The sequence below is a fragment of the Convolutriloba macropyga genome, chromosome 9 (genome assembly GCF_964194025.1).
Source record: "Convolutriloba macropyga chromosome 9, txConMacr16.3, whole genome shotgun sequence".
NCBI lineage: Eukaryota > Metazoa > Xenacoelomorpha > Acoela > Convolutidae > Convolutriloba > Convolutriloba macropyga.
Genome location: NC_134476.1, coordinates 38,049,902 through 38,075,005, shown reverse-complemented (window position 1 = coordinate 38,075,005; position 25,104 = coordinate 38,049,902). Strand labels below are relative to the sequence as shown.

The 25,104-nt window shown below is 36.4% G+C and overlaps 2 protein-coding genes across 2 annotated transcripts in view; both read right to left on the bottom strand.

Moving 5' to 3' along the window:
- Positions 1 to 1,202: 1,202 nt before the first annotated feature.
- LOC142346210 (uncharacterized) lies at positions 1,203 to 7,100 on the bottom strand. Its single transcript, XM_075398723.1, has 2 exons — positions 4,557 to 7,100; positions 1,203 to 4,424 (listed from the first exon to the last, which is right to left on the bottom strand). Exons 1-2 carry the CDS (start codon positions 7,098 to 7,100, stop codon positions 1,203 to 1,205), a joined length of 5,766 nt encoding a protein of 1,921 aa, XP_075254838.1.
- A 1,792-nt stretch (positions 7,101 to 8,892) lies between these two features.
- The window catches only part of LOC142346209 (uncharacterized), a 41,557-nt gene continuing 25,345 nt past the window's right edge, over positions 8,893 to 25,104 (bottom strand). Inside the window, exons 6-9 of the mRNA XM_075398722.1 lie at positions 19,057 to 19,161; positions 18,468 to 18,697; positions 17,212 to 17,377; positions 8,893 to 8,997 (exon numbers count right to left, since the gene is read on the bottom strand). Of these exons, the coding sequence (XP_075254837.1) occupies positions 8,893 to 8,997; positions 17,212 to 17,377; positions 18,468 to 18,697; positions 19,057 to 19,161 (606 nt within the window). The remainder of the gene's footprint in view (positions 8,998 to 17,211; positions 17,378 to 18,467; positions 18,698 to 19,056; positions 19,162 to 25,104) is intronic.

Below are 25,104 nucleotides of genomic sequence, written 5' to 3'. Positions count from 1 at the left end.
TAACCCATTTAACGGTTTTGTTCTTTGCGTTGTTTTTGCCATTGAAGAAAATTTCAATTTTTGCATCCTCAAAAACTGTTTTTTCAATTACCAGTTCTTGCTGAATTGAGTCGAGATCAATAAAACCACCGGATTTTACACTGGCATAATTTTTATCCAGTTTAAGCCTTTTTTGGCTTTGTGATAGTCTAGTTAGGTTTAATTGCTCATGCGTGCCAGCTAGATTCTTCCACAGCACCAAAGATCCTCCATTTTTAGTCAAATCACTCATATCTTCTATGCTCTGAACTTGTAAGTTGCTACATCTTTCGATCTTGATTGAACCAATACCCAAATTCTGAATCTCTTGTTTCTTCAAAGCGTTTGTAAGTCCCCGTAAAGATTCAACTTTCAAGTTCTGTAGTATCATGACAATATTCGAAGCGCAATTTTGGGTTGATATTTCAAAATTGTCAGCAATCGAATTTATCTTGTAGTCGTCGATTTCAAGGTAACATGATGACGCAATCGTGCATCGTTTCAGTACAAAATCTCTACCACATTCGCAGGCGACAAGATCTGATCTTAAATTATTGCATGGTGAACTCGAGCAAATGTTCAAAATTGCGGGCCAAAGTAACAGTGCAGAAAAAATTTCGTCGTTTGTCATTTGTTTCGCTGAAACACTTTTTGGAAAACTATGCTGTAATTAAAGAAAAAATAAATACGTTGTTTATGCTCTTCGGCCTAAGTCTTGCATACCAAGACAACTTTTCATTAATATTTGTATTTCTGAAAGTCGCAACCATGGTAGCAAATCAACCTCTATAAATACATCATAATTCGCGCCATTGGCACACAAGTTGTGGTTAAAAACGGGAAATCCCTTACTATAAATAATATTGAAAATGAATGTCAAATACTTCTGACTTCTTCAATAAAATCAACTTAAATAAATAGCTTCAATGGAAATAGGTTGGGGGAATGGAAATCAGGAAATGAATGGGTTTTGGAGGACGAAAATGTAGGTGGGGGGGGGGAAATGAGGGTGTGGGGGGATAAAATATAAAGGAACTTGGTTCCTTTACACTCCCGGTAACAAAAGGCAACATTTAAAATGAAAACGTAAACAATAAAATAAAGCACAAAAGTTTTCTTTCTGATATCGAGTTGAGTTTTTTTGTGCGTGTGTGTGTGTGCGTGTCTGTTTCAATGAACTTGTTTCATTGACCCTCCGGCGCACTTGACAATTGCGGGAATACCCGGCTTAGGGTTACTGCTGGTCTCTGTACCATTCCTGTAGACGTCTGAATGTCGAAGCTCCTGGCTATTCCGTCTGAACCTCTGTGTGCCTTCACAATCCTCCCAAGAGGCCAGATGCCTCTGGGTGTAAAGTTCTTGAGCACCCACACAACGTCACCTTCATCCAGCTCCTCATTTGATTTTTGCCACTTTACTCTTTTGTTGAGCTCAGGAACATATTCCTTCAGCAACCTATTCCAGTAGTGATCAAGTAGTGTCTGCGTCAACTTGAAGTCCTTAGTGGAGAACCGCTGGTTGCTGTTCACAAGAGGTTTCAAACACATGTGTGGTCTGCGAAGGAGGAAGTGATTGGGAGTAAGTGGTCCCTCATCTGAGATGCTGCAGCCCACATGAGTTAATGGCCTGGAGTTCAAAATTGCCTCGGCCTCTGCCACAACTGTCTGGAAAACTGAGAGTGTTAGTTTTCGACTGCCCAGCACTATTAATAGACTCCTCTTCGCGGTCTGTATCAGCCTCTCCCAGACTCCTCCGAAGTGTGGTGCCAATGGAGGATTGAAAGTCCACTGAATGTTCTGTTGAGCCAATTGCAGTCTGATGTACTCGTTGTCTAGCTTGTAGGTTCTCTGGAACTTCAACTTCATTGCTTGGTTGGCTCCAATGAAGTTTTTGCCATTGTCACTCACAATGAGGTCAGGGTATCCCCGTCGTGAGACAAATCTGCGAATGGTCATGAGAAGACAATCGGTTGAGAGGTCATGGCACACCTCTAGGTGAACAGCTCTGGTGACCAGGCATGTGAACAAGCAGACGTAGTGCATTTGGGTGCCCTCTCTCTTGTCCTCAATGTAGAAAGGTCCAAACGTGTCCATTCCTGTGTTGACGAAGGGATACTGTTTGTTTACATCTGGAAATCTGAATTCAGGAAGATCGGCCATCTTCGGTCTCACATTGTCTGCCCTCCATCGTCTGCAAATGAAACAGTATTTCCCCAGACTTCGCAGCACTTTTCTCAATCCAATCATCAGGAAGGTCTGTTGCAGGTGAGCCTTCACATGTTCCACGCCCTGATGTCCACAGTCATGGTGCGCCTTTTCAATCAACAACTTTGCAATTCTGCTTCTGCTATGGAGAACGAGGGGATGTTTTGCACTGTAGGTTAAAGGTGCCTTGTTGAGTCTTCCTCCTACCCTCAAGAGTCCGTCGTCATCTAGAAAAGGAGTGAAGGGCATCAGCTTGTCTCCTTTCTCAAGATTGTCTCCCTTCAACAGTGCAGAAATTGTTCCTGAGAACAACTCGTTTTGGGACATTTTGATGAGGTAGTTCCTTGCCCCGTTCTCATCTGATGCAAAATTGTCAGTGTTGGAGGTCCCAAGTGATTCGTTTTGTCTTGTTCGGAGTTTTGCCTTGAAGCGTCTTCTTGCCTGGAACAGCATTCTAGTAGAGTTGAGTAGTCGACTCCATGTTGAAAATTTTTCAACCTCAATGACCGGCGTCTGAAGATGTATTGCTTGTGTAGCGCATATGTGGGGATCACTGTCCTCTGCAAAATTCCAGGAGTCTTGAGGTGTATTTAGAAAGTCTGGTGGTTGAAGCCACAGATTTGGTATGTCTGATGGGGTGAGGCCTCGTGTGCCGTGGTCAGCGGGATTCATCTTTCCAGGGATGTGTCTCCAATTGTCCGGGTTGGAATTCTCATGAATTTTGGTCAATCTGTTGGCAATGTACATCTTCTGTCTTTGCTTGGATTGTATCCATCCAAGTGTAGCAGTGCTATCTGTCCAAAAATGTTTTGAGGTTATGGTTGTTGTCATCTCGCTCTCACAGAACCCAGCCAGCTCTGCTCCAAGTGTTGCTGCTTCCAATTCCAGTTTTGGAATGCTCAACTGCTTGATTGGTGCCACCTTTGTTTTGCTGATCACATATTGTGATGTGCAAGATCCATCGGCGTTGGTTGTCCTCACATAAACTATGGCAGCAATTGCACTCATTGAGGCATCAGTGAATGTGTGAAGTTGATGGGTCCCATTGGTGTTGGGAATCAAGCATCTAGGAATTTGGATTGAAGTCATGCTGTCGAGCTCAACCATCCACTCCTGTAGTTCTTGCTGGTAGCAGTCTGACACAGGTTGATCCCAGTTTCTTCCCTCTTTAATGATTCTTTGGAGAATGCATCTAATTCTGATGGCAAAGGGTGAAATCAGTCCGACTGGGTCGAACAGAGAAGCTGCCATTGAAAGCACCTTTCTTTGAGTCATCTGTTGTCCTGTGTAGAGAAGCTTCGGTTTTGCAAACATCAACTTGTCAGTTTTGGGGTCCCACGTCTGACCAAGGATTCTTTGGGCTTTCATTTCCGCCTTGTCTTCTTCCAGTAGGTTTTCTAATGCGGCTGGTCTGTTGCTCAGGAACTTTGTCAGATTAAATCCTCCTGTATGCAAAACAGTTTTGATCTCATCTGCACTTCTGCGGGGCTCCTCTTCAGAAAGGTAGGTCTGCATGAAATCATCCATGTAGAACTGCTGCATGATTGATGTGTAGGCCTCTGGGTGTTCTTGTTTGTGGTCATTTGCACACTTCTGCAGAACAAAGATCGCACAAGAAGGTGAGCATGTGGCTCCAAAAATGAGTCGATTGTATTTGAAGATCTTTTCACTGCCATCCTCTGTCCACAAAAAACGGAGATAGTCCTGGTCTTGTGGTTGCATGCCAATTTGCATGAACATTGCCTCGATGTCAGCTGTGATTGCCACTGAGTACTGCCTGAAGCGGAGAAGAAGGCCATGCAGGTTGCAGAGTAGATCCGGCCCTGTCAGCAATGCATCATTGAGTGAGATTCCCTTATATTTGGAAGCAGCGTTTGTGACTCTGCGGATTTTGTCTGGTTTCTGTTTGTTGATCACTGGGTGATGGGGAAGGTACCAGACAGAGTGTCTGGAACTGGAGTCTGCAGTTGTGATGTAGTTTTTATCCAAATCTTTTTTGATTGTTTCCTCGTATCGGTCTCTCAATTTTGTGTCCCTCTCCAGTCTCTGCTGCAGAGCGTGCCCCTGAACTTTTGCCATGAAGTAGTTGTTAGGCAGTGTGATGTCTTTCTTCCATGGAAGTCCAATCTGGTATCTGTCACCAATGTGTTTTATGGTATCATTGAGGATGGACAGAGCTTCTTTGTCATCAGCAGACTGTCCCTTCGAAGAACGCTGATTGAAGTTCACTCCTTCAATTGTCCAGAAGAGTGGGAGAAGATCTTCATCTGGATCGTCTTGTCATCTCCTGATATGATTGAAAAGTGTTATGCTTGTGCTGTATGACTGTCCGACCCTCTTCTGCGTGTACCTCTGAGGAATGGGCCCTGTCAGTGTCCAGCCAAGCAGAGTGTTGACTCCGTCTGGGGTGCCAGTGGGTCCTGTTGTGAACTGTCTGGGAACCGTTGCTGTGAATGCATCTGCTCCAATCAGAATTCCGATCCGGTTGTCTCTGATTGTTGGAAATCTTATGTTCTGGAGGTGAGAGTGGTCTCTGCAGATCTCATTCAACATTTCAATTTGAACTCTGGGCATTCGGAACTCCTCCATTGCTGTTGCGTACACAGGGATTCTGATCACAGGACAACTGCTGCATAAAGCTCCTATGCCGATCATGACATCTGCTGTTTTGACTGAGTGTTCACCGTGAAGTGAAGCTAGTGGTAGGGTTATGTCTTTCGGTTGTTGAACTTGAAGTGCATCAGCAACCTTCTTTGTTATTTGAGTGTTGTCACTGCCACTGTCCAACAAAGCGTAGGTTTCAATGCAAAGATCTCTGTTGAAAAGTGTTACAGGTATCGCTTGCAATTGTATCTGCGGTCTGATCCATGAAGTTTCCTGTTGGTTGCTGCAAGTGTAGTTTTGTTGCGGAGTAGTTGCCTGCTGTTGGGCTACAGTGCGCTGATTGCTACTCTGCTGTCTGTCGTTGTTGTTCTGCGCGTTAATCGGCTGAGGGTGAAAACCAATTTTGTTCCAGATGCCCCTGTGAGAAGTGCTGCTATTAGATCCACATTGTCTGTTCATGTTTCCATTCTGTTGGTTGTAGTTTGTACTCGTTTGCTGCCTTGGGTTTTCATTATTAAAGTTACGTCCATAGTTTGACTGGTTTTGGTTTGTTTGGTTTCTGAAGGTATTATGTTGTGAGCTTTGATTCCAGTTCCCACATGGTTGTGCATTTTGTTGCTGATGCCTTGCCTCAGTCCTATGGAGTGTTGAGTGATGGAAGCCATTGCATCTGTCCACAAGGCACCTTGTTTTCGATTGGCAGAGACCCTTTTCGTGAGCTCTTAGACAGTTAGGACAGAGATTGAACCTCCTCACACAACCCTGTCGGTCATATACTGACTTTTCCAAGTATTCGGGACAACGACCAAGGTTGTGGTTTTGTGAGCAGAGTTGACATGACACATCTGGTGGCCCCCTTCTAGAAAAAGTGTTCACTCTGGTTCTCTGGTTCCGTTGTGGGGAGATGTCCTCGCACGCCTCTGCGTAGGAGTCAATCCAATCAGCAAAGTGGGTAAGGTTAGGTTGCAGCAAGCCTTGGCTTCTTGTGTGTTGATTCCATCTGATTATCATGGTAGGGTTCAGTTTGTCTCTGGCCATTCTCAAGACAGCTGAAGACTTCAAATCAGCTTCAAAGTTGTGAAGCCTGAATGTTTGTACCAGTCTCCTCAAGAAAGATGAAAAGCTCACGAAAGTGTTTGGTTCGTCCAGTCTGGGTTTCGCCCACTTCTCCAATTGATCCAGGTATGCAGCGACAATGTGCTGTGGTTTGCCAAACTTTCTGGTCAGTTCAGCGATGGCTTCATGGTAGTAGTCCCCATTGTAGGAGTATCCACTTATGGAATCCCTTGCTTTATGTGTTACAGAGTTTTGGAGGTATGTCATTTTTTGGGCGTCTGAGAGGCCACTGTTGTTGTGAATGGTTGCTTTGAAGAAACTGAACCACTGATGCCATTTCAGAGGATCACCTGTGAAATTGTCAATTGAAATCTTGGGCAAACTCAATGTGTTCTGTATCATCAGTGCTTGGTGTTGCATCCAGTCTGGTGTGAAACTCGGAAAGCCATTATATAGATTGTTGTTATAGCCGTTGTTGTTTGGTCCATCAGGCCCGCTGAAATTGTTCAGTGGAAGTTGATTAATTTGCGGTGTGTACCTATGGCTTATTGTCGGAGCAGCTTGGTTATTGTTGTGAAAAGAACATGGTTGTTGCAAATGCCCAGCTCTGCCGTCCTCATCCTCATGTCGGTTCTGTCGCTGAACATTGTTCTCTTCTCTCGATCGTTCTTCTGTTCTCAGTGCCCCTGTGAGAAATTCCCGGTTCCTTCCTCTCTCTTCAATGTTCAGAACGGGTTGAGAATTATCAGGGTCTTCTGATTCGGACGAGTCAGCGTTGTTACTTTCCTGATTGTTGCGGCTTGCGAAATGATGTTTCATTGCTCTATTGCGTAAAGGGTACTGTTTTCTTAATAGATTAGGGGAAGGCGCTGCTGATGTGTTGATCACGGATTCAGTGTCACTTGCATCTGTTCTGTGTGCTTTTGCTCTCTGTTTGCATTTCAGCATGGTTATGTTTCTTTCGGCAGATTCATTAGCAAGTGCTGTCAACTCTTCACTTGTCAGCTGTAGCTTCATGAGTTCATTGCAACTTTTGTCTAACTGCACTTTTTGAGACCTCAAGAGTTCCAAAGTTTCACGTAGTATGCTTAGACCTTCGTTACTATTGCTTTGTTCTTCGAAGAGGTCTTTTACTGCGTTCCACTCTATCACTTTCAACTGAAGTTGTTGCGTTAGGCTGTTCTTTGCTGCTGATGATGCTTTGGACTTGTTTGGCATATTGATTGTTTTAGAAGACTTTTCTTATTTTACAAAGTTTATACTGCACTGTTACTGCACTAAGTTTCCTTGTAACAGCCCTATTTTATCTTTTGTTTTGTTAAAACCTATTATTTAAATGAGGCTGTTGCCTACTGTGCTTAGCTAATGTTTTTTTGCCTAAAGTTTGTTTGCTATGTTTTTTGCTTGTCGCTATCACTAATCAGTGATATTTGATACAGATGTGATGCTAATCAGAAGTTGTATAGAGTTAATCCTTTTCACTAATCAGTGAAATTATTACAAACTTAGATAAATGTGATGTTTATTTCGTTGCCTTTTTGTTTTTCGAGCGCGACTGAAAGAACCCTAACCTGTGGTGGCTAACTTTTAACTATTGTGTGTGTCTACTGACACTGGTGGGGGGATAACTTCACGTTCCTATAAACCTTAAGGTAGCAAGGGCATACCAGGCCTTGCAACTAATCCTAAGTCAATGTGTGTGTTAGTGGTGCTTTAAATTTCACATAGAGGAGGCCCTACTCCTTTCAGAACTAATGCGGAAAGATACTATTGATCCAACGATAACTAGACGCCTATTAAAATCCAACTTTCGAAATGAAGACTTTCAATTCTGCAAGTAAGGCTAGCCCATCTGTCGTGACTAGGCATCCCACGCAAGCATCCTTCTCAGGAGAAATCTCAAATCAGTCTTCACTTCTAGAGCCAGATTAAAAATCAGTTGGATCTTTTGTGATTGTGATGTTTTTGATTAAAAATTGTGAAGTTATCAAAACCAGAGCATAAAGTGTGCTAAGTGTCAAATGCCTAAGTTCCCCCCTATAAAATCAAAAATTCCCCAGTCTGAGTCGAGCAAGTTTCAAAGGTCCTTTTTTGACCCTAGGATACGCCAGAAATGTTTATGCTCTTCGGCCTAAGTCTTGCATACCAAGACAACTTTTCATTAATATTTGTATTTCTGAAAGTCGCAACCATGGTAGCAAATCAACCTCTATAAATACATCATAATTCGCGCCATTGGCACACAAGTTGTGGTTAAAAACGGGAAATCCCTATATTGAAAATGAATGTCAAACACTTCTGACTTCTTCAATAAAATCAACTTAAATAAATAGCTTCAATGGAAATAGGTTGGGGGAATGGAAATCAGGAAATGAATGGGTTTTGGAGGACGAAAGTGTAGGTGGGGGGAAGAGAATGAGGGTGTGGGGGGATAAAATATAAAGGAACTTGGTTCCTTTACAGGTTGAATGTAGAACTTTTCATGTGATCTAACGACTAAATACATGCATTTTTGTTCAAATTTCACATGTCGAATTTGTCTTGTTTCAAAAATTTCTGATAATTTCAGAAATAAAAGAACTGACGCTCTATAATTGGGTTGCATTTTTCGTAATTGATTTGATCGTGAGCCGTGGGAGGGTTGTTCAAAATTTTGACATAAATCTTTGAATGATAAAAAAGTTCTGATACTCAGTTGAGAGCTAATTAGATTTAATTTCGATATTGCAAATTATTATTCAGTTTTAAGTCAAAAAATTTCAATTTGGATTCAAAAAATGGTAAAAAATTTTTGGATGAGCGCGAGGGCCCTAACAGCATGTGCGAATGAATATTAGCTCATATGACTCGCAATAAATGAAAAACGTACACTTATTTACAAAGAGACTTAAGAAAACAACATTTTTACCCAGGTCCGGGTAATGAACTGGCAATCTGTTATTTCTCATTAAAACGGTATCATGATATCCTATTATACGTAGACTTGTCGTCACCACTGAATTCTGAATGACTAACTTGGCTCCTTGGTTGTTGCGATGACGTCAAGTGCCTTGTTCTGTACCATCAAATCACAGAAGATCAAAAGGCGTCCATCTTGGTTCTTGAGCATGAGGTGCTAAACACAAATACCATCAAAACAAACTCCTTCACTTCCACCGGCTTCCTTTGACAATCAACTTTAAAATATATGAATTAAGAATGCTACCTGTGTTAGAAGAACTATCAAAGTATTGTTTGTGGGTTAAAACAAAAAGTTCACATCTGGTTACATCAGTTTAGTAGTAGTATACATACTCTTAGGAAAAGCTAGTTTTTAGGAAATTACCACAAAGCCCATTTAGCTCAAGGATTACGACTTGCTACTCAAATTAAATGTTACAAGTACCCAAGCGGAAGCTCGAATCGCATATTTACAGACACAAATTAGATTTAAAAAGAAGATGCAGATCCAGTAAATAACAAAAACTGTTCGGAAATAAATGTCCCGCAGTAGAAGACTATATATAAACTGAAACCACTAAGCGAGACAAAAAAACCACACGAGAGCGGATGAGATTTGTTTTTTTTTTTCAAACTGAAACCTGTTTAAGTGAGAGAAAAAACCAACAATTAATGATGAAACCTAAAACTCATTATTTTTGAATAACAAGAATTATAAAATTCTAATAACAGCTACATGAAAACTACGGACATTTCATATATTTCATAAAATTTAGCTGGAAAGCAGATGCCATCTCATTTATGCAACTTAAATGAGCGATGACGAACCATGGGTATCCTTTTCTAAATTCTAGAGTTGTTTTAGCAAACACTTCTTCCTTTATCATCAGAGTCAACCATCTAATTATTTTCAAAACCACACAGAGTAGAAAAACGGTTTCCTCGAAGGAAAATCAAATTAATCAAACTTATTATTGAAAAAAAGATGGAAATTTTTTCTTCACATTTTTATTAAACTTTAATTCCCTATGTAATCAGAGCATATCATTCGAACTAACCTTCTCTAGCACAATTCAATAGAAGAGACTTTGAGAGCTAGAGAGTTTATGGATCGCCAGGTTGAAAAAATTTAAATAAAATATTTTTTTGAAATAAAGAAAAACATTGATTTTCACTTCTCCTTATATGGAATTGCTCCTCGAGTTGATTTTTTTAGATCTGTGGACGTTCATGTAATATGACAAACTAAATACGTCGTTGACAGTGAAACTCCTAGTACCAAAAACAAACTTGTTATGTGAAATGTTTCAAAAAATAATTAAAGATAAAAAGCTTGTTTTATCAGTCTGGCTGGTAACATATCTGCGAGATTTTAGAAAAACGAATTTGCCTATTATGCTCATGAAACAGCAAAATTGTCAAAATTATATTCTCGTTTACAATTACCAATCCAATTGCCTCAGAAAATCACACTAGTTTCCAAATAAAGCAAAGAAGACTTAAATGAGCGATGACGAACCATGGGTAGAGACCAATTGCCGAATAATCCTTTGTAAAATTTTTTGGTGTCGGGGTTTTGTTTGTGTTTGTGTGCGCGAGTACTTGTGTGGGTGTAAGTATATGTGAGTTTGTGTTTCATGAGTGTGCAATAGAGAGAGAGAAAAAGTTAGTGTAAGAGAATCAGTTCTTTCAAAAGATAGACACAAATAGAGTCAGTGCGCAAAAAGGATTAATCAAAAACAAAAAAAAAAGTTATTATTTGATACAAATTGCAGCTTTAAACCTGCCTGAGCCCAAAATTGTTTTTTAAACTTGTTTAACTGAGAGATTAAAAAATCAAAAATTAAAGATGAAATCTAAAATTCACTATTTTTCAATAATAAGAATTATGAAAAAACAAATATTATCCAGATGAAAAGTATGACTACATCATTGATTCAATTATTATTTGTTGACCAGCAGACGGCTTCTCATGTGTTCGACTTAAATAAAAGTCGGCGGAAAGCTCCCATTGGGATTTAGAAAATGGTTGCGGCATTCAATTTGAATAAATGAGAGAGTTCAAACAAGCTCAAAAGTGGGTCTTCAATTTCTTGCCGGTCCAATGATTGCAACATATATTGAGAAAAACGACGTAATGAGGACAACAAAACCTTGACCAGTCTTCAATTGCCACACGATTTACTGGGAAAGCTAATATCTTGTCTATGAGAAATACAACTTTTGATTGTCAACAAAGCTTATATACCTATATATACCTACATATAGAAAAAAGAAGATTCAGAACTTAAATTACATTTTCGAAAGCTAGTACTGTTGAAATTGTCAGTACCCAAAATCTCGTTTTAAGTACCATTGAGGTTAGTTTTTTTCTGCACAAGCATGGGCAAAAATAGAACTAGGAAAAAGCCTTGGTAAGAGATAGGAATCTCACTAACAAAATTTCTGAAGCAGAAAATACAACTCTTAAGTGACAACCAAATTGTGCCAAAAACAAAAATTGTGATTTTGACTTCTAGTTCTAAATACACAAAACCATCAAGAAATTTTTCTTCAAAAGCTAGTGTCCTTAAACTCATCAAATACCAGCTACAATATGTCAATGAAAACGGCAATACAAGTTCGCAGAACACACAGCAACAGCGCTGAATGAATAACAAAAACTGTCCGGAAATAAATGTCCCGCAGTAGAAGACAAAATATAAACTGACACCACTAAGCGAGACAAAAACACCACATAAGAGCGGATGAGATTTGTTTTTTTTTTCAAACTGAAACCTGTTTAAGTGAGAGAACAAAAAACCAACAATTATTGATGAAATATAAAACTCACTATTTTTCAAAAACAGGAATTAAAAAATTCTAATAACAGCTAGATGAAAACTATGAACATTTGACAAATTCCATAAAATTTTGCTGGAAAGCAGATGCCATCTCATTTATGCAACTTAAATGAGCGATGACAAACCATGGGTAGAAATCAATTGCCGAATAATCCTTTGTAAAATTTTTTGGTGTCGGGGTTTTGTTTGTGTTTGTGTGCGCGAGTACTTGTGTGGGTGTAAGTATATGTGAGTTTGTGTGTTTCATGAGTGTGCAATAGAGAGAGAAAAAGAGTTAGTATAAGAGAATCAGTTCTTTCAAAAGATAGACACAAATAGAGTCAGAGCGCAAAAATGATAAATCAAAAACAAAAATTAGTTAATATTTGATACAAATTGCAGGTTTGAATCTGTCCGAACCCAAAAATTATGTTTTTTGAACTTGTTCACCTGAGAAAAAAATCAATAATTAAAGATGAAATATAAAATTCACTATTTTTCAGTAATAAGAATTGTGAACAAACAAATATTATCCAGATGAAAACTATGACCACATCATTAATTCAATGATAATTTATTGAACAGCAGATGGCTTCTCATGTTCGACTAAAATAAAAGTCAAAGGAAAGTTCCCATTTGGATTTAGAAAATGGTTGCGGCATTCAATTTGAATAAATGAGGTAGTTAAAATGAGCTCAAAAAAATACAACGCAACTCAAAAAACCCCTTGAAGCATAGCGTAAAAATTAAACTAACGCTTCCAAATTCAGCTGCTGCGAGGAAGATATAACCAAAAAAGTAGGTCTTTGACTTCTTGCCGCGAGGTCAGATGATTGCAACATATATTGAGAAAAACGACGTTATGAGGACAACAAAACCTTGATGACCAGTCTTCAGTTGCCACACGATGTACTGGGAAAGCTGTCTATGAACATTACAGCCTTTGATTGTCAACAAAGCTTATATACCTATATATACCTATATATAAAAACATAGCCGTCAAATTGCCAGAAAATAGCCGCAATAGCTTCGTAGATCTGCAGTTTAAAAAAATAGTAGAAAAGACCGACCAAAACAATTCGTCTTTTCATAGAAGGCTGATATGTTATATTTTCATTACAAATCTGTATAAGTTTTTGCTGCCTCTATTAGTTGCGCACAAATAACCTTCATTTAGATTGACACACACCCATTTGTCCTTATCTTTTTGAATTAAAATAAAAGTCAAATTCAATGTGAGGAAGTCATTTTTGAGAGTGAGGTAAGTCAAGTGTGACCAAAATATTAATCACGCGACTGAACAAAAAAACTCACTCCACCAAGAGCGAGAGCACGCAATTCAGTTGAAATTGTATGAACGAATGAACAAAAAGCAGATTTGATGTGGTTGTGACGTCATATGGTGGTAACAAAAATCGTGACAACGAAATAAATAAAAAACCAAGAGCAGGCCAATAATAGCATCAGCTATCGCTTCTTGGCTATTAAAAACAAAAGAAGATTCAGAACTGAAATTACCTTTTTCGAAAGCTAATACTGTTAAAATCATCAATACCCATCATCTCGTTTTAAGTACCATTGAGGTTAGTTCTTTTTTTCTGCACAAACATGGACAAAAATTGAACTGGGAAAAAGCCTTGGTATGTGATAGAAATCTCACTAACAAAATTTCTGAAGGAGAAAGTACAACTCTAAGTGAAAACCAAATTGTGCCAAAAAACAAAAAATGTGATTTTGACTTCTAGTTAACAAAAAGATCAAGAACTTTTTCTTCAAAAACTAGTGTCCTTAAACTAATCAAATACCAGCTACAATGTGCCAATGAAAACGGCAATACAAGTTCGCAGAACACACAGCAACAGCGCTGAATGAAAAACTGAAAACAATCAAAAAAGACAGAGCTCAAAATGTTTTTGCAAATTAGTGGCGTTCAGGTTACATGTAACCATATATCAAAAACATTAATCAATTCATGTCATTCTTCGTTAACAGGCAGCAAAAAAAACATTTTGTTAGAATGCATATAAGACTTTTCATTAAGAGTAAACAAAAAGTCGATAAAAATTTACAGTCACAAATTAGATTTAAAAAGAAGATGCAGATCCAGTAAATAACAAAAACTGTTCGGAAATAAATGTCCCGCAGTAGAATACTACATATGAACTGAAACCACTAAGCGAGACAAAAATACCACATAAGACCGAATGAGATTTGTTTTTTTTAAACTGAAACCTGTTTAAGTGAGAGAACAAAAAACCAACAGCTAATGGTGAAAGATAAAACTCACTATTTTTCAAACATACCCGGCAGATTGCCGGAAAATAGCCGCCATTGATTCCAATAAGCATGATTGGGATTGAAATAACAGAAGATATTGAAAAAAAAAAGATTTTTGTACAAAAACATTTTTTAAGTCCGATTTATTTTGATGGCATTTCGTAGTTGAACATACTTCTGTTTCTTAGAGAGAGGCTACAGGGGCTACTACCAATAACAATAAGCATTAGAGAGAGGTAACTAATACTTATAGGAATGACGTTCAAATAGCGGGCATCTAAAATTGGGCTTTATGGGTTTATCCCGTTTCTATTTCTGACTTCAATTTTTTATACTGACTCTGTTCATTTTGAATTGCTTTGCTGAGCAACTGATGTTCAAAATCACTTTTAGCAGAATGAGAGAAGAGAGAAGCTAGCCTAGAGAAGTCAAAAAGATTTCACGCAAAATGTTGAAAAGGCGGCAAAATGAGGTAAAGCGAAACATCTTTTTATTCGACGAAGTAAAAAAAAAAATAGGAGCGCTATAATAGCCGGCTGAGAAGATGAGGGCGGCTATTAATAACAAGAATTATAAAAGTCTTATAACAACTAGATGAAAACTATGAACATTTCATAGATTCAATAAAATTTTGCTGGAAAGCACATGCCATCTCATTTATGCAACTGAATTAAAAGTCGACAAAAATTTACAATCTCAGTTTGGATTTGGAATTGGTGCAGCATTCATTTTGACTAAAAGAAGTAATTCAAACAAGCTCAAAAACTAACCGCACAACATACAAAAAAACCTCATATAGCATACCGTAAGAATTGACCTAATGCTTAAAAATTAATCTACTGCGTGGAAGATAACGAAATAGTGGGCCTTTAATTTCTTGCCGGGCGGTCACATGATTGCAACAAACTGGACAGGAATGCGAAAACTGTTAACTTGTCTAAAATAAAAAACAGCCTTTGATTGTCAACAAAGCTTATGGCACTACATACGTAAAAGAAACAAAAGATGAAGAACTTATATTACATTGTTTTTGAAAGCTCACACAATTAAAATCATCCAATCAGATCATGCTGAAAGAATTCACAAAGCGATTTATAACCAAATCACAAACCAGTTTTGTTGAGAAAATATTGTCAAAGAAAATGGGAAAACGACAAATAATGTACATTTGTCAAAACTCATGTTTTGGAAATCAATGGCATCAAATTTAATAGACAACGTAACCATATATCAAAACCGTCTGCCATTTTACAACAATTCAAGTTAGAGTGCACTAAACACTGTTTCCTATTTACATTCAGGGACAAAACGAAAATAAAATAGGACGAACGAAAAACAAGAAGGCAACGTTAAAAAATCTTGAATGTTGGAAAAATGATCTCCCTGTGTAAAATAATAGGCACAAACCAGCTAATCAAATTTAAAATGCAAGATCAGAGAGCAGATGATATCTGTCATAATTGAGATTTAAACAATATTTAGAGACCAAAAAAAAACCCATGTTTACGGCAAAATTCAACATTCACGATTTTTCAACAAGCTGGAACCGGTATTTATTGAGACTAAATTAATTACATTTCTACAAAATGAACCAGTAATATTGGCGAAACTGAAAATTTATTAATTCCGAAAAACGAACGAAATTTAAGTCGTATAACTTTTTAACTATCAACTGAAATCCTAGTAAGTATCAACGCAAGCCTAATTAAAAAACTAATGAGACCTGCCACTAAAGAGCCCAAAATAGAGATGAGCACACGAATAGCGTCGAGGAAAAAAAACTAGTCATTAACTAGAAACAAAAAACGCACTGAACGTAATTTCAATAAAATTTCAGCCGGACTTGCCAATTCTGAAACTTTATGATAAGATAACAGAAATTAAAAAAAATGGGCAAAACTCAAATTTTCATAAACGCTTTTAAGAAAACATTGTGTCAAAGTCCAAAACATAAATAGCGCCGTTGATCGCTTTCAACAATAGCGTAAATGCACCAGTAGAACAAATATCAGCTCTTCTTGAATTCGGGGGCAGATCAACAAAAAACATCAAAAACAGAAGCGTGGCACGTGAAAAAAAATTCAGCTTTCGAACTACTCACTTTGTCACCTTCAAATTTAACCACTGACTGATATCAAAAGGTCGTAAAAATTTTCACAAATATTAAAAAACGAGAGGAACCAAAAAAATCAAAATTTTAGGATTGTAGACCACCATTATGAAATCAATAATAAGCAGCCAAGGGTTTCGCGGCTTTGGTCGAGCAAAAGTGTCAAAATTGTTGTCCCAATTATCTTGATTTGTTGGTTTGGTTTAAAAAAAATTATGATGTTTAAAAAATTAGACGAAAGTTTCATAAAATATGGAAGAAAAAATTCAGCAGCCCTCTCTTGACGTAGAAAAATGAAAGTATCGTTGTCATTCTTTGGCAGAATAAAACAGCCGAACAGTTAAAAAAAAGGTGAAAAAAGGTAAAAATCACCCAATGTTTACTAAAAGTTTAAGCCCCGATAACTCCTCGAAACAAAGATAAATTGGAAAAAAAACTTTCAAATTACATATTATACGTTTCACGGGCCTTCTAATGATACCACTCACAACACTCAACGATCAATATATTGATCGGCCAAAATTGACTGAAGGAAAAAACCAGTTCAGCATAAAGTTCCTCCTCCAAATAAGTTCGGGTCGGAGCAAAAAAGAACAGCATTCAAGAGGGAACAGAACTCATTGAACTCGAGAGGACACAGAGAAGACTAAGATCAAGTTGAAAAAATTTAAGTCTCATAGTTGATTGGCAAGCTAGAAAAAGAACTCTGCATCAGCTTAAACTCCTGTAAAAACTCATTTTCATGAAGGAACCGTACAGCAGAGATATTTACATTCTAATCTCTAGAATACATAAGGATAGATAATCGGTTCATTAAAAAAAAGTATAACACTAAATTTTATTACTGATAGCTGATTGTGCGTCGATTCCTAACAGTGTAGATTTCAAAACTGATTACTGATTTGAAACCTCTGCTGAATGATCAGATCTTTGCCGCTAGCGCAAACCCCCCCCCCCCCCCCCAGTCCTATATAGCCAAAATTTAGGCACCCCACACCTAATAATGTTTCGCTACCTTCTGGAAAGGTTACTGTGTTCATGATAATACATCAACAACCACATTTGAAATTTAAATTCAACCTCTCGCAAGGGAATTGGAAATGTGAGTGAAAGCGAGGTTAGTAAATTAAATTGTACTGTTCATTAAAAAAAGAAAGAGCAACAGTCTCAGCCAAAATACCTCAAACAAGCATGAAGACGTGAAGGGATTCAAGTATTTGACAATGTCCTCTTTCTCTGCAACTGGCTCACTGGTCGAACCATCTGCGTTTATGTTCAGCCTGTATATCTGGATCGGAATCATAAACGCATCGTGCTTTACATCGACAGGTCTCTCGTTTCCTTTGCTGCAAACAGAAGAAATCATATATATCGTTAGCAAGAGTGATATGAAGCGATTAGGCCGAGTGAAGTAATCATTAACGAGTATCTACGAACTGTAAATCAGTGTGCTGTTTACATAGCTACGTGACTTATTGAAAAATTCGTTCAGTTTTATGATCAATTGAAAACTATGAACTCCCTTCCTATGTTCAAATACTCATAAGGGAAAGGCAGTGTAGTCTCTTGGGTAGTCTTAAACGCTTAAAAAAGTCCATATTGTCATTACTTTACCGAAAATTCAGCCGCAGTTAAAAAGTAAATATAAGACGGCTATCTTGTTTTACCATGATATATTCCACCTGGGTTTTAACAAATTCCTCCAGTTTTTCACGGCTTTTTTTGTACCTCTACGCTTGGCACCGGTAATCTGAAAACTCTATGAGAATTCGTTATGGAGCAACAAGTCTTCTTTCAACACTTTCATCCAGAAAAGCTGATTGTTATTTCTCCTAAAAAAATATTTTATTTGTTGTTTTCCTTGGAGAGCACTTTGCCGACTGTAGCTCAAATCTTGCATTGGCGGAAAAAACAGTTTTTGATTTTGATCGAAACATCATTTTCGTAGAAATGTTAAGTAAAAAAAACCTTACATTGAAAATGTCACGTCATCTTCAAAAGTATCAGAATGCTGTAGGTTTGAATCCTGGTAAAGTCCATAATTTATTTTTAATCTATAAAATTATTGGTATATGACGGGTTGAAAATTTATGTACAAACGCACATTACTGATCCACTGTGTCGATACAACAACAAAAGCGAAATACGACAAAACAAGATAGCAGAAAACCGAATAATCAAATTTACTTTATGAGCACGCTTATTGGAACCACTGTTCATTTTCTTCTCAGTAAAAAAAATCAGTTAGACACTGTATTTATATCCAATTATTTATCAAAGAAATCAATTTCAATTAATTAGTTTTGGAAAAAAATAATTTATTTTTAAAAGATCCTCTATGTCGATCTTATTGACTAAACTGCCGGCTATATATGAAGTCTGAGGCGCTTAAAATTAATATGAAATTCCAAAGATTTGATCCTAACGAACACTTACTGAGTTCCGTCAACAGGGTAGACGCAAACACGCAGCCAGTGTTTTTTGTTGGGCGTCACCTTGAACTTGAGCGACTCGAGTTTGAGAAAGAGACTGAACTGTTGTGGTTTAATCTCAGCGTAAGATGAGGAGCTAATAATAACCCCTGGTGTCGTTGGGGTTCCTGTTACTGTTGAAGCTCTCGGTCTGAAAGGATTTTCAATCGCCAGACGGTCACGCCTCTCAATTACCTAAAAAATAGTATTCAATTATTTCGGAGAAACTTTAAATAACTTGTAAATATTTTCTCCAAAATGCGTTTAGATACAACCATTGTTATCCGAAATATGTTTACAGATACCAGTACGTTCGAGGGGTAAGTTTTTGGCTGAGCTCTTACATCTTAATCATAGATGCCCGTCCAGTTTATTGGCATTCAGATCTGAATCTTTAAATTAATCATAGAAAAATTAAAAAATGGGCACTTACATCTCTCGCCAGGATATGAAGTTCAGAACAGAATAAGAAGCTTTTTCGATTGAAAAGCACATTTCGTTGCCATAGCCGAATTCAACTAACTAGCTCAATGAATACTTTAAGTGTAGCTTGCCTTTTCGTGGTAATCAGTCATATTTCCGGACTTGTAGCACAAACTCATGTCTTCATTTCGCACCAAAACATCCTTGAAGTTGATCTCACGGATGAATTTGTCCACCTATATAGACAAGTGAGATTTTTTGGAATCGCAAGGCATATACCCCCAATATTAATAATATAACCCTAACTGTAAGCGACTAAACCGATTAAAGTTCACCTGAGCCCCAATCAAATCAAATCAAATAAGCAGATATTGCCAAATAGTAATCTTGTAATAATAATTATAACTTTACTAACATACCGTGCAAAGCCCCCTGTATATTAAATACGATTTCTCACATGATTACCCAAGATTTAACGGTGAATTCCACGGAAAAATATTCATCTCCGAGATCTTGCAACAAGTAAATATCAAAAGTGTAACTAAGTATGCGGAAAACGAAAACAAATAAGAAATTACATAACTAAACAACACAGGTTATTGTCTCGCAATTTCCTCATCAAATTTAACCAAAAAGCGCCTGTTATTACGATTTATCATGTATCTAGACGATTCGAGTCTTGTTCACTAAACACGCCTTTCGGTCTAAAACGTTTTCAGCCATTGTTTTCGGGCATACTCAAGAAAAAGAAAGAAAATAGTAGATTCACGGAGGAGGGGCTGTAATGTGCAGCTGCAAATTATGTACAGAAGAATTTCATCGGCCATACTTGATAACAATTCACAACAAAAATGAACAAACAATATTCTTTCAAGAAACGCAAAAAATCTGTCTTATCTCGTATTCTTAATTGTTCCGACCCCACTTGTGGGGGGAGGAACTATATACTCAAATGGGTTTTTTTTTGTTCAGTCAATTTTGGCCGATCGATAAACTCATCGTAGAGAAATGCTCGTGGTATCATTAAAAAGCTCGTCCAGCGTAGAATTCGAAATTAAGAAGATTTTTTTTAATTTCGTAATTTTCGAGGAGTTATCGAGGTTTAAAGTTTTGTGTGAAAACGGCATATTTGCATGATTTCGTTCACTTTTAGTGTAATTTTAATGTAAATTTAGATCTTTTCTCTATTAAAAATATTTAATTCAAAATTATATTTCAGGCTACAATATGCAACAATTTTGAGTTACTAATAAACGAAAGACGATAAACAGGCTAGTTCTGGTCTGATAACGAAGTTTACTATAAAAAAAACTCGAATTCAATTCAAGTGCAGTTTTTTTTGAAAACTTTTCCTTTCTTTGTTTTTTTAGTCACTCTGAGACTAGTCACTTTTCACATCGAGGTTCAGTTTAAAAAAAGTTATTTACAGTCAAATGATACCCAATGATTAAAAGAATTCGTTTTCAAGGAATCGCTCATGTTTTTTTTGCTTTGACTCCGATTTTCGTAATTTTAATTGAAATTTTGACTTTCATTATTAGGTATACTTAGCAAACATCTTTGTCCTCCCATCGAGGCGTATCTGAGCGTATTTATTGAAATCCGTTGAAAGCTATTGAATTTAATGGCTGTCAAAGACTTCGAAAATATTTTTCGAAAATTTTTTTGAACATTACCAATTGTAAACTTATTTTCGTGAACTGCCAGTCAGTCTCAGTAATATCATGTCTCTTTTCCTATCTACTTCAGCCACATTTTGTCCAGTTATTGGTTTTATCTTCTAATTATTGGTTGTATGACTTCCATGCATGAGTGTTCATATTTTTTTTAATTTTGGTATATTTTTTTCGTAATCCTGGTTCCTCTTGAAATCTTATCACATTATCTTAATATCAATAGCTCCCATTGACCCAAAGAAGACGTTCATTGGATCATAGATAAACATTTCAGAGAAAATCTCATGGTGTAAATGGCTTCGACAATTTCTCGCACTTTTCCACTGAATTTTTGGATTTTGACTGTATTTGTTGTTGTTTTCATAGTCAGTGATTTGTTGTAATTTCTTATTGATGCTTTTTGGATGACAAACATTGGTGTTGTCCCATCGAGGAATAATTTAGGGTATTTATTGGCTTCCTTTGAAATCTATTGAGTTTAATGCGTTGATACTACGGGTTTTCTCAAAAATTTCCTGGGTTTAATGTATTTGTTCGTATCTTTTGATTTTTTAAAGGCATATTGTTAAGAAAGAAGAATTTAATTGCTGTCAAAGAATTAATTGAAACTGGGAAATTTTTTACTGAAACTTTCAGTTATGCAATGGCTTTTTCTCGCTCAACACTTTTCTCGCTCATTTTTTTTAATTTGCTGTTTTTGCCTCTTTTCTATTCTTTTTGGAGCCGTAAAATGCAATCTATCTCATAAGTTTGTAACTAAACATTGAATGAATTGTGTTACTCGAAGCAGTCAGTTTATAGCGATTAGTCATAAAGTTCTTGATTTTAGACTTTTTCGAAAATTTTTCAATTTTTTCTTAGTTTTTGTTGTTCTTTTCGTCAACTTGTAATTGATTCTCATCATCGAGAGGTCCCATACGATTCCTTGTATTTTAAAAATTAGCAAGTTTATTGGTATTGTGACGTAAATGCTGTTTTGTTTGTAGGACAATATGCGTTTTTATAAAAAGTTATGCGAGTGGTGTATTTGTTTCTTTTTCTCTTCCTTTAGAACAGTCGCGTAATAACAGATCCCAATGATTTTCAAAATGTGGCCCAAATGAACATTTTTTCAGTATAATTCTAATTGAATTAGTATAAACAAAAAATGAAAGAAAAATACATATTATTCAGATAATAGCTAATGATTTTAATGGCTTCAATAATTTGTGTTTTCGCAAATTGTTTGTAATTTTTTGAGTTTTTCTCAAATGGCTTTTCACTCAACACTTTTCTCGCTCATTTTTTTTAATTTGCTGTTTTTGCCTCTTTTTTCTATTCTTTTTGGAGCCGTAAAATGCGATCTATCTCATAAGATTGTAACTAAACATTGAATGAATTGTGTTACTCGAAGCAGTCAGTTTATAGCGAATAGTCATAAAGTTCTTGATATTATACTTTTTCGAAAATTTTTCAATTTTTTTTAGTTTTTGTTGTTCTTTTCGTCAACTTGTAATTGATTCTCATCATCGAGAGGTCCCATACGATTCCTTGTATTTTAAAAATTAACATGTTAATTGGTATTGTGACGTAACTGTTGTTTTGTTTGTAGGACAATATGCGTTTTTATAAAAAGTTATGCGAGTGGTGTATTTGTTTCTTTTTCTCTTCCTTTAGAACAATCGGTTAATAACATATCCCAATGATTTTCAAAATGTGGCCCAAATTAACTTTTTTCAGTATAATTCTAGTTGAATTAGAATAAACAAAAAATGAAAGAAAAATACATATTATTCAGATAATAGCTAATGATTTTAATGGCTTCAATAATTTGTGTTTTCGCAAATTGTTTGTAATTTTTTGAGTTTTCTGTAACTTTAGTCCGTTTCCATGGCTTAGTCTAACCAAAGACAGGTCCAATTGCTTTCGTAATGACTGTTACTAATTTTGCCCAGAATTATTTTGTTATAAGCTAATGTTTCTTAAGACTTTTGAAATTATTTGGTTTAAAAAATGTTGATCGATTATTGAATTTTGCCTCATTATTTCTTCTCTTTGTCGACTTGTTACCTAGTCTGATTATGGAAAGTTTTCATCTGCTGTATAGTTAGTAAATAGTAACTTTGCGTAGTTAAAGTTTTATCTGATTGCATTCGGACGTTGTTACTAGGTGCTTTTAAATTTAGATATTGAGTTTTTGCCTTGAATTTTTTGTTTTTGCTTATTTTGTTTTTTTTTCTCGTAGTCTTTTTAATGGCAAAACTCGTGATTGTTGTAATGGGGCATGGCATTATGTAAATCAATAAGTAGCTAGGTTTCGTAACAATTTTTTAATTTCAAACTTCTGTTTTTGTTATCTCTTCATTCGGTTGACAATTAAGTCAAAAATGTAAATGAGCTCGGGTCGGAACATCATGTGCGAACGCACATTAACGAGCCTCCTTGTTCTCATACAAAATTCCTACTCTCTGTCAATTTTGACCCATCAAAAATATATTGGGGAGAAAACACGATGCTTCAACTTAATGTCGCTGAAAATTCCTGCAAAACGTTTTAAGAGAACTTAAAACTACTAAAGACACAAAATCTGTTTTTCCCTCATGGGTTAGAAAAAATTAACGTACACTTCCAGAAAAAAGTATGAATAGCCATAAGAACTCCTAACTGCATGCACCAAAAACAGGGAGCGATTGGACGAGAGCTCTGATCTCAAAAAAATAATAGTGAGTATAACGGAGACGCAGCACTTTAAACTTTGCCCACAAACGAGGGAATATAAAAACTAGAGGCAATTGAGTTTCCATTTTAAAACGCAACTGACTAACGCCAGAAGAATTGCTCTTAAACTGATGACGAGGGAAGGCGTCCACGCCTCTCAAAATTGACCTTATTATGCAATTATATTCCTCAGCAGCTTAGAGAATAGAAGAGCTTAGAGAATAGAAGAGCTTTAAGAGCACTGACAGACACATAAATCCCTCTAATTTAACTAGTTTATCTCGTTAAAGGCGTCAAAGAAGAAATCGAATCAAGCGAAAAAAAACCTAAAATATCAGCATCATCCAAACGATTTCTTTGAGAGCAATTAAAAGTATGAAAAATTGTAACAAGAAAAAAATTCAAGTAGGTTTTTTTGTTCTAAGTACACTTTAACATCGAAATTTACATTTGCAAATTATAGCAAATTACGCGCGAAAAAATCTTGGTGCAATGCTAGGGCCAAAGAACTTCCCGGCAGTGCTTGCGGATTTTCGAGTAGTTTCACTCGGCAGCTTACAGATAAAGAAATAGCGGAACCGCAATATTATTTTGACAGGGAAAAATTGCAATTTGAAAAATTTGTTTGCATAAAAAAGGTCTAAAAAAGTGTTCTCAAAATAGACATTGATCAGAAAAACTGAAAATTTTTGAAGAATAAATTTTTAACCTTTTCCATAACAACGCGTTCACTGTTGTTTATCGCCAAAATCAGAATAAAAAACAATTTCAGGCAGATTGATTGAACATTGATTCATGGAATCTTAACTTGACTTGGAAACCTTTCCGGAGCTTTAGTTAATAAAAAAACGGATACTTCGCTGTACAGTAAAAACAAGTTTAGACACATTTCCCACATTTCTGCTGTCTGTTGTTTTATCTGTTAAAAAACATTTCAGTTGAAATACGTTGCCTATAAAATCAAAGGGAAATACGGGTTTTTCGTTTTCTATTTCAAAAAAATCAAAAAGAGAAGTGAAAAACACATTACAATATTTCAGAGAAAACAATCAAATAAGGGATACAGCTCGAAAACCATCTTTAAACTCTAGTATAGAGTGTTACCAAACTGCTAGACACAAATAGCTGCTTCGCCTTTGAAACATCATTTAAACAAGGCGGCTCGGTAATGTGCGATTGCACATAAGGTTCCGACCCCGCTCATCCACAATTTTGGCCTAATTGTCTACCAAATGAGGAACAGATCGAAAAACACAAAAAACTCAAGTGTTTTTCAAAAAAAACTGGTGTATGAAAGAAAAGATAGCCTCCAAAGCAAATAACTCAGTGGAGTAAAAAATGATTCATTAGATTGATGAGATATGCCGATATTGAGAAAGCGAACGAAGACGAACGGCAAAATCAAACAACAACAACAAACATTATTTATACAACAAACAAAAAATTTATGTCCGTTTTAAAAAAAAACTTAAAAACAAATTCAAAATGTCTTCCGATAAAATTGAAAAAAAAAATATAACTTGTAATTCATCAGAAACAAATGGTTATTCACCAGTTCATAATAAAGCTTGGTAACAATTAGACAAAACAGAACACAAACTTTAGAGTGAGAAAATTCGCTGAATTTGTAAAAAAAACAATCAATTTCAAAGTAATTAAAACCATCAGGAATCCACTAAAATATCCCATAGGTTAACAATTACCAATGCTTCAAAAGAAATGAATTAAGAACTCTTGGTATTCAATTTTTTATGCAGTTACAAAAAGAACAACAAATAAACTTAAAATCAATTAAAACTTGCCAGA

What these genes read in the sequence shown, in the direction of transcription:
- LOC142346210 (XM_075398723.1), bottom strand. Translation starts at nt 7,100, where the DNA reads ATGCCAAACAAGTCCAAAGCATCATCAGCAGCAAAGAACAGCCTAACG. An exon ending in AGAGGTACACGCAGAAGAGG is followed by an intron (nt 4,425 to 4,556) that starts GTCGGACAGTCA and finishes CGTTCTTCGAAG; the next exon opens with GGACAGTCTGCTGATGACAA.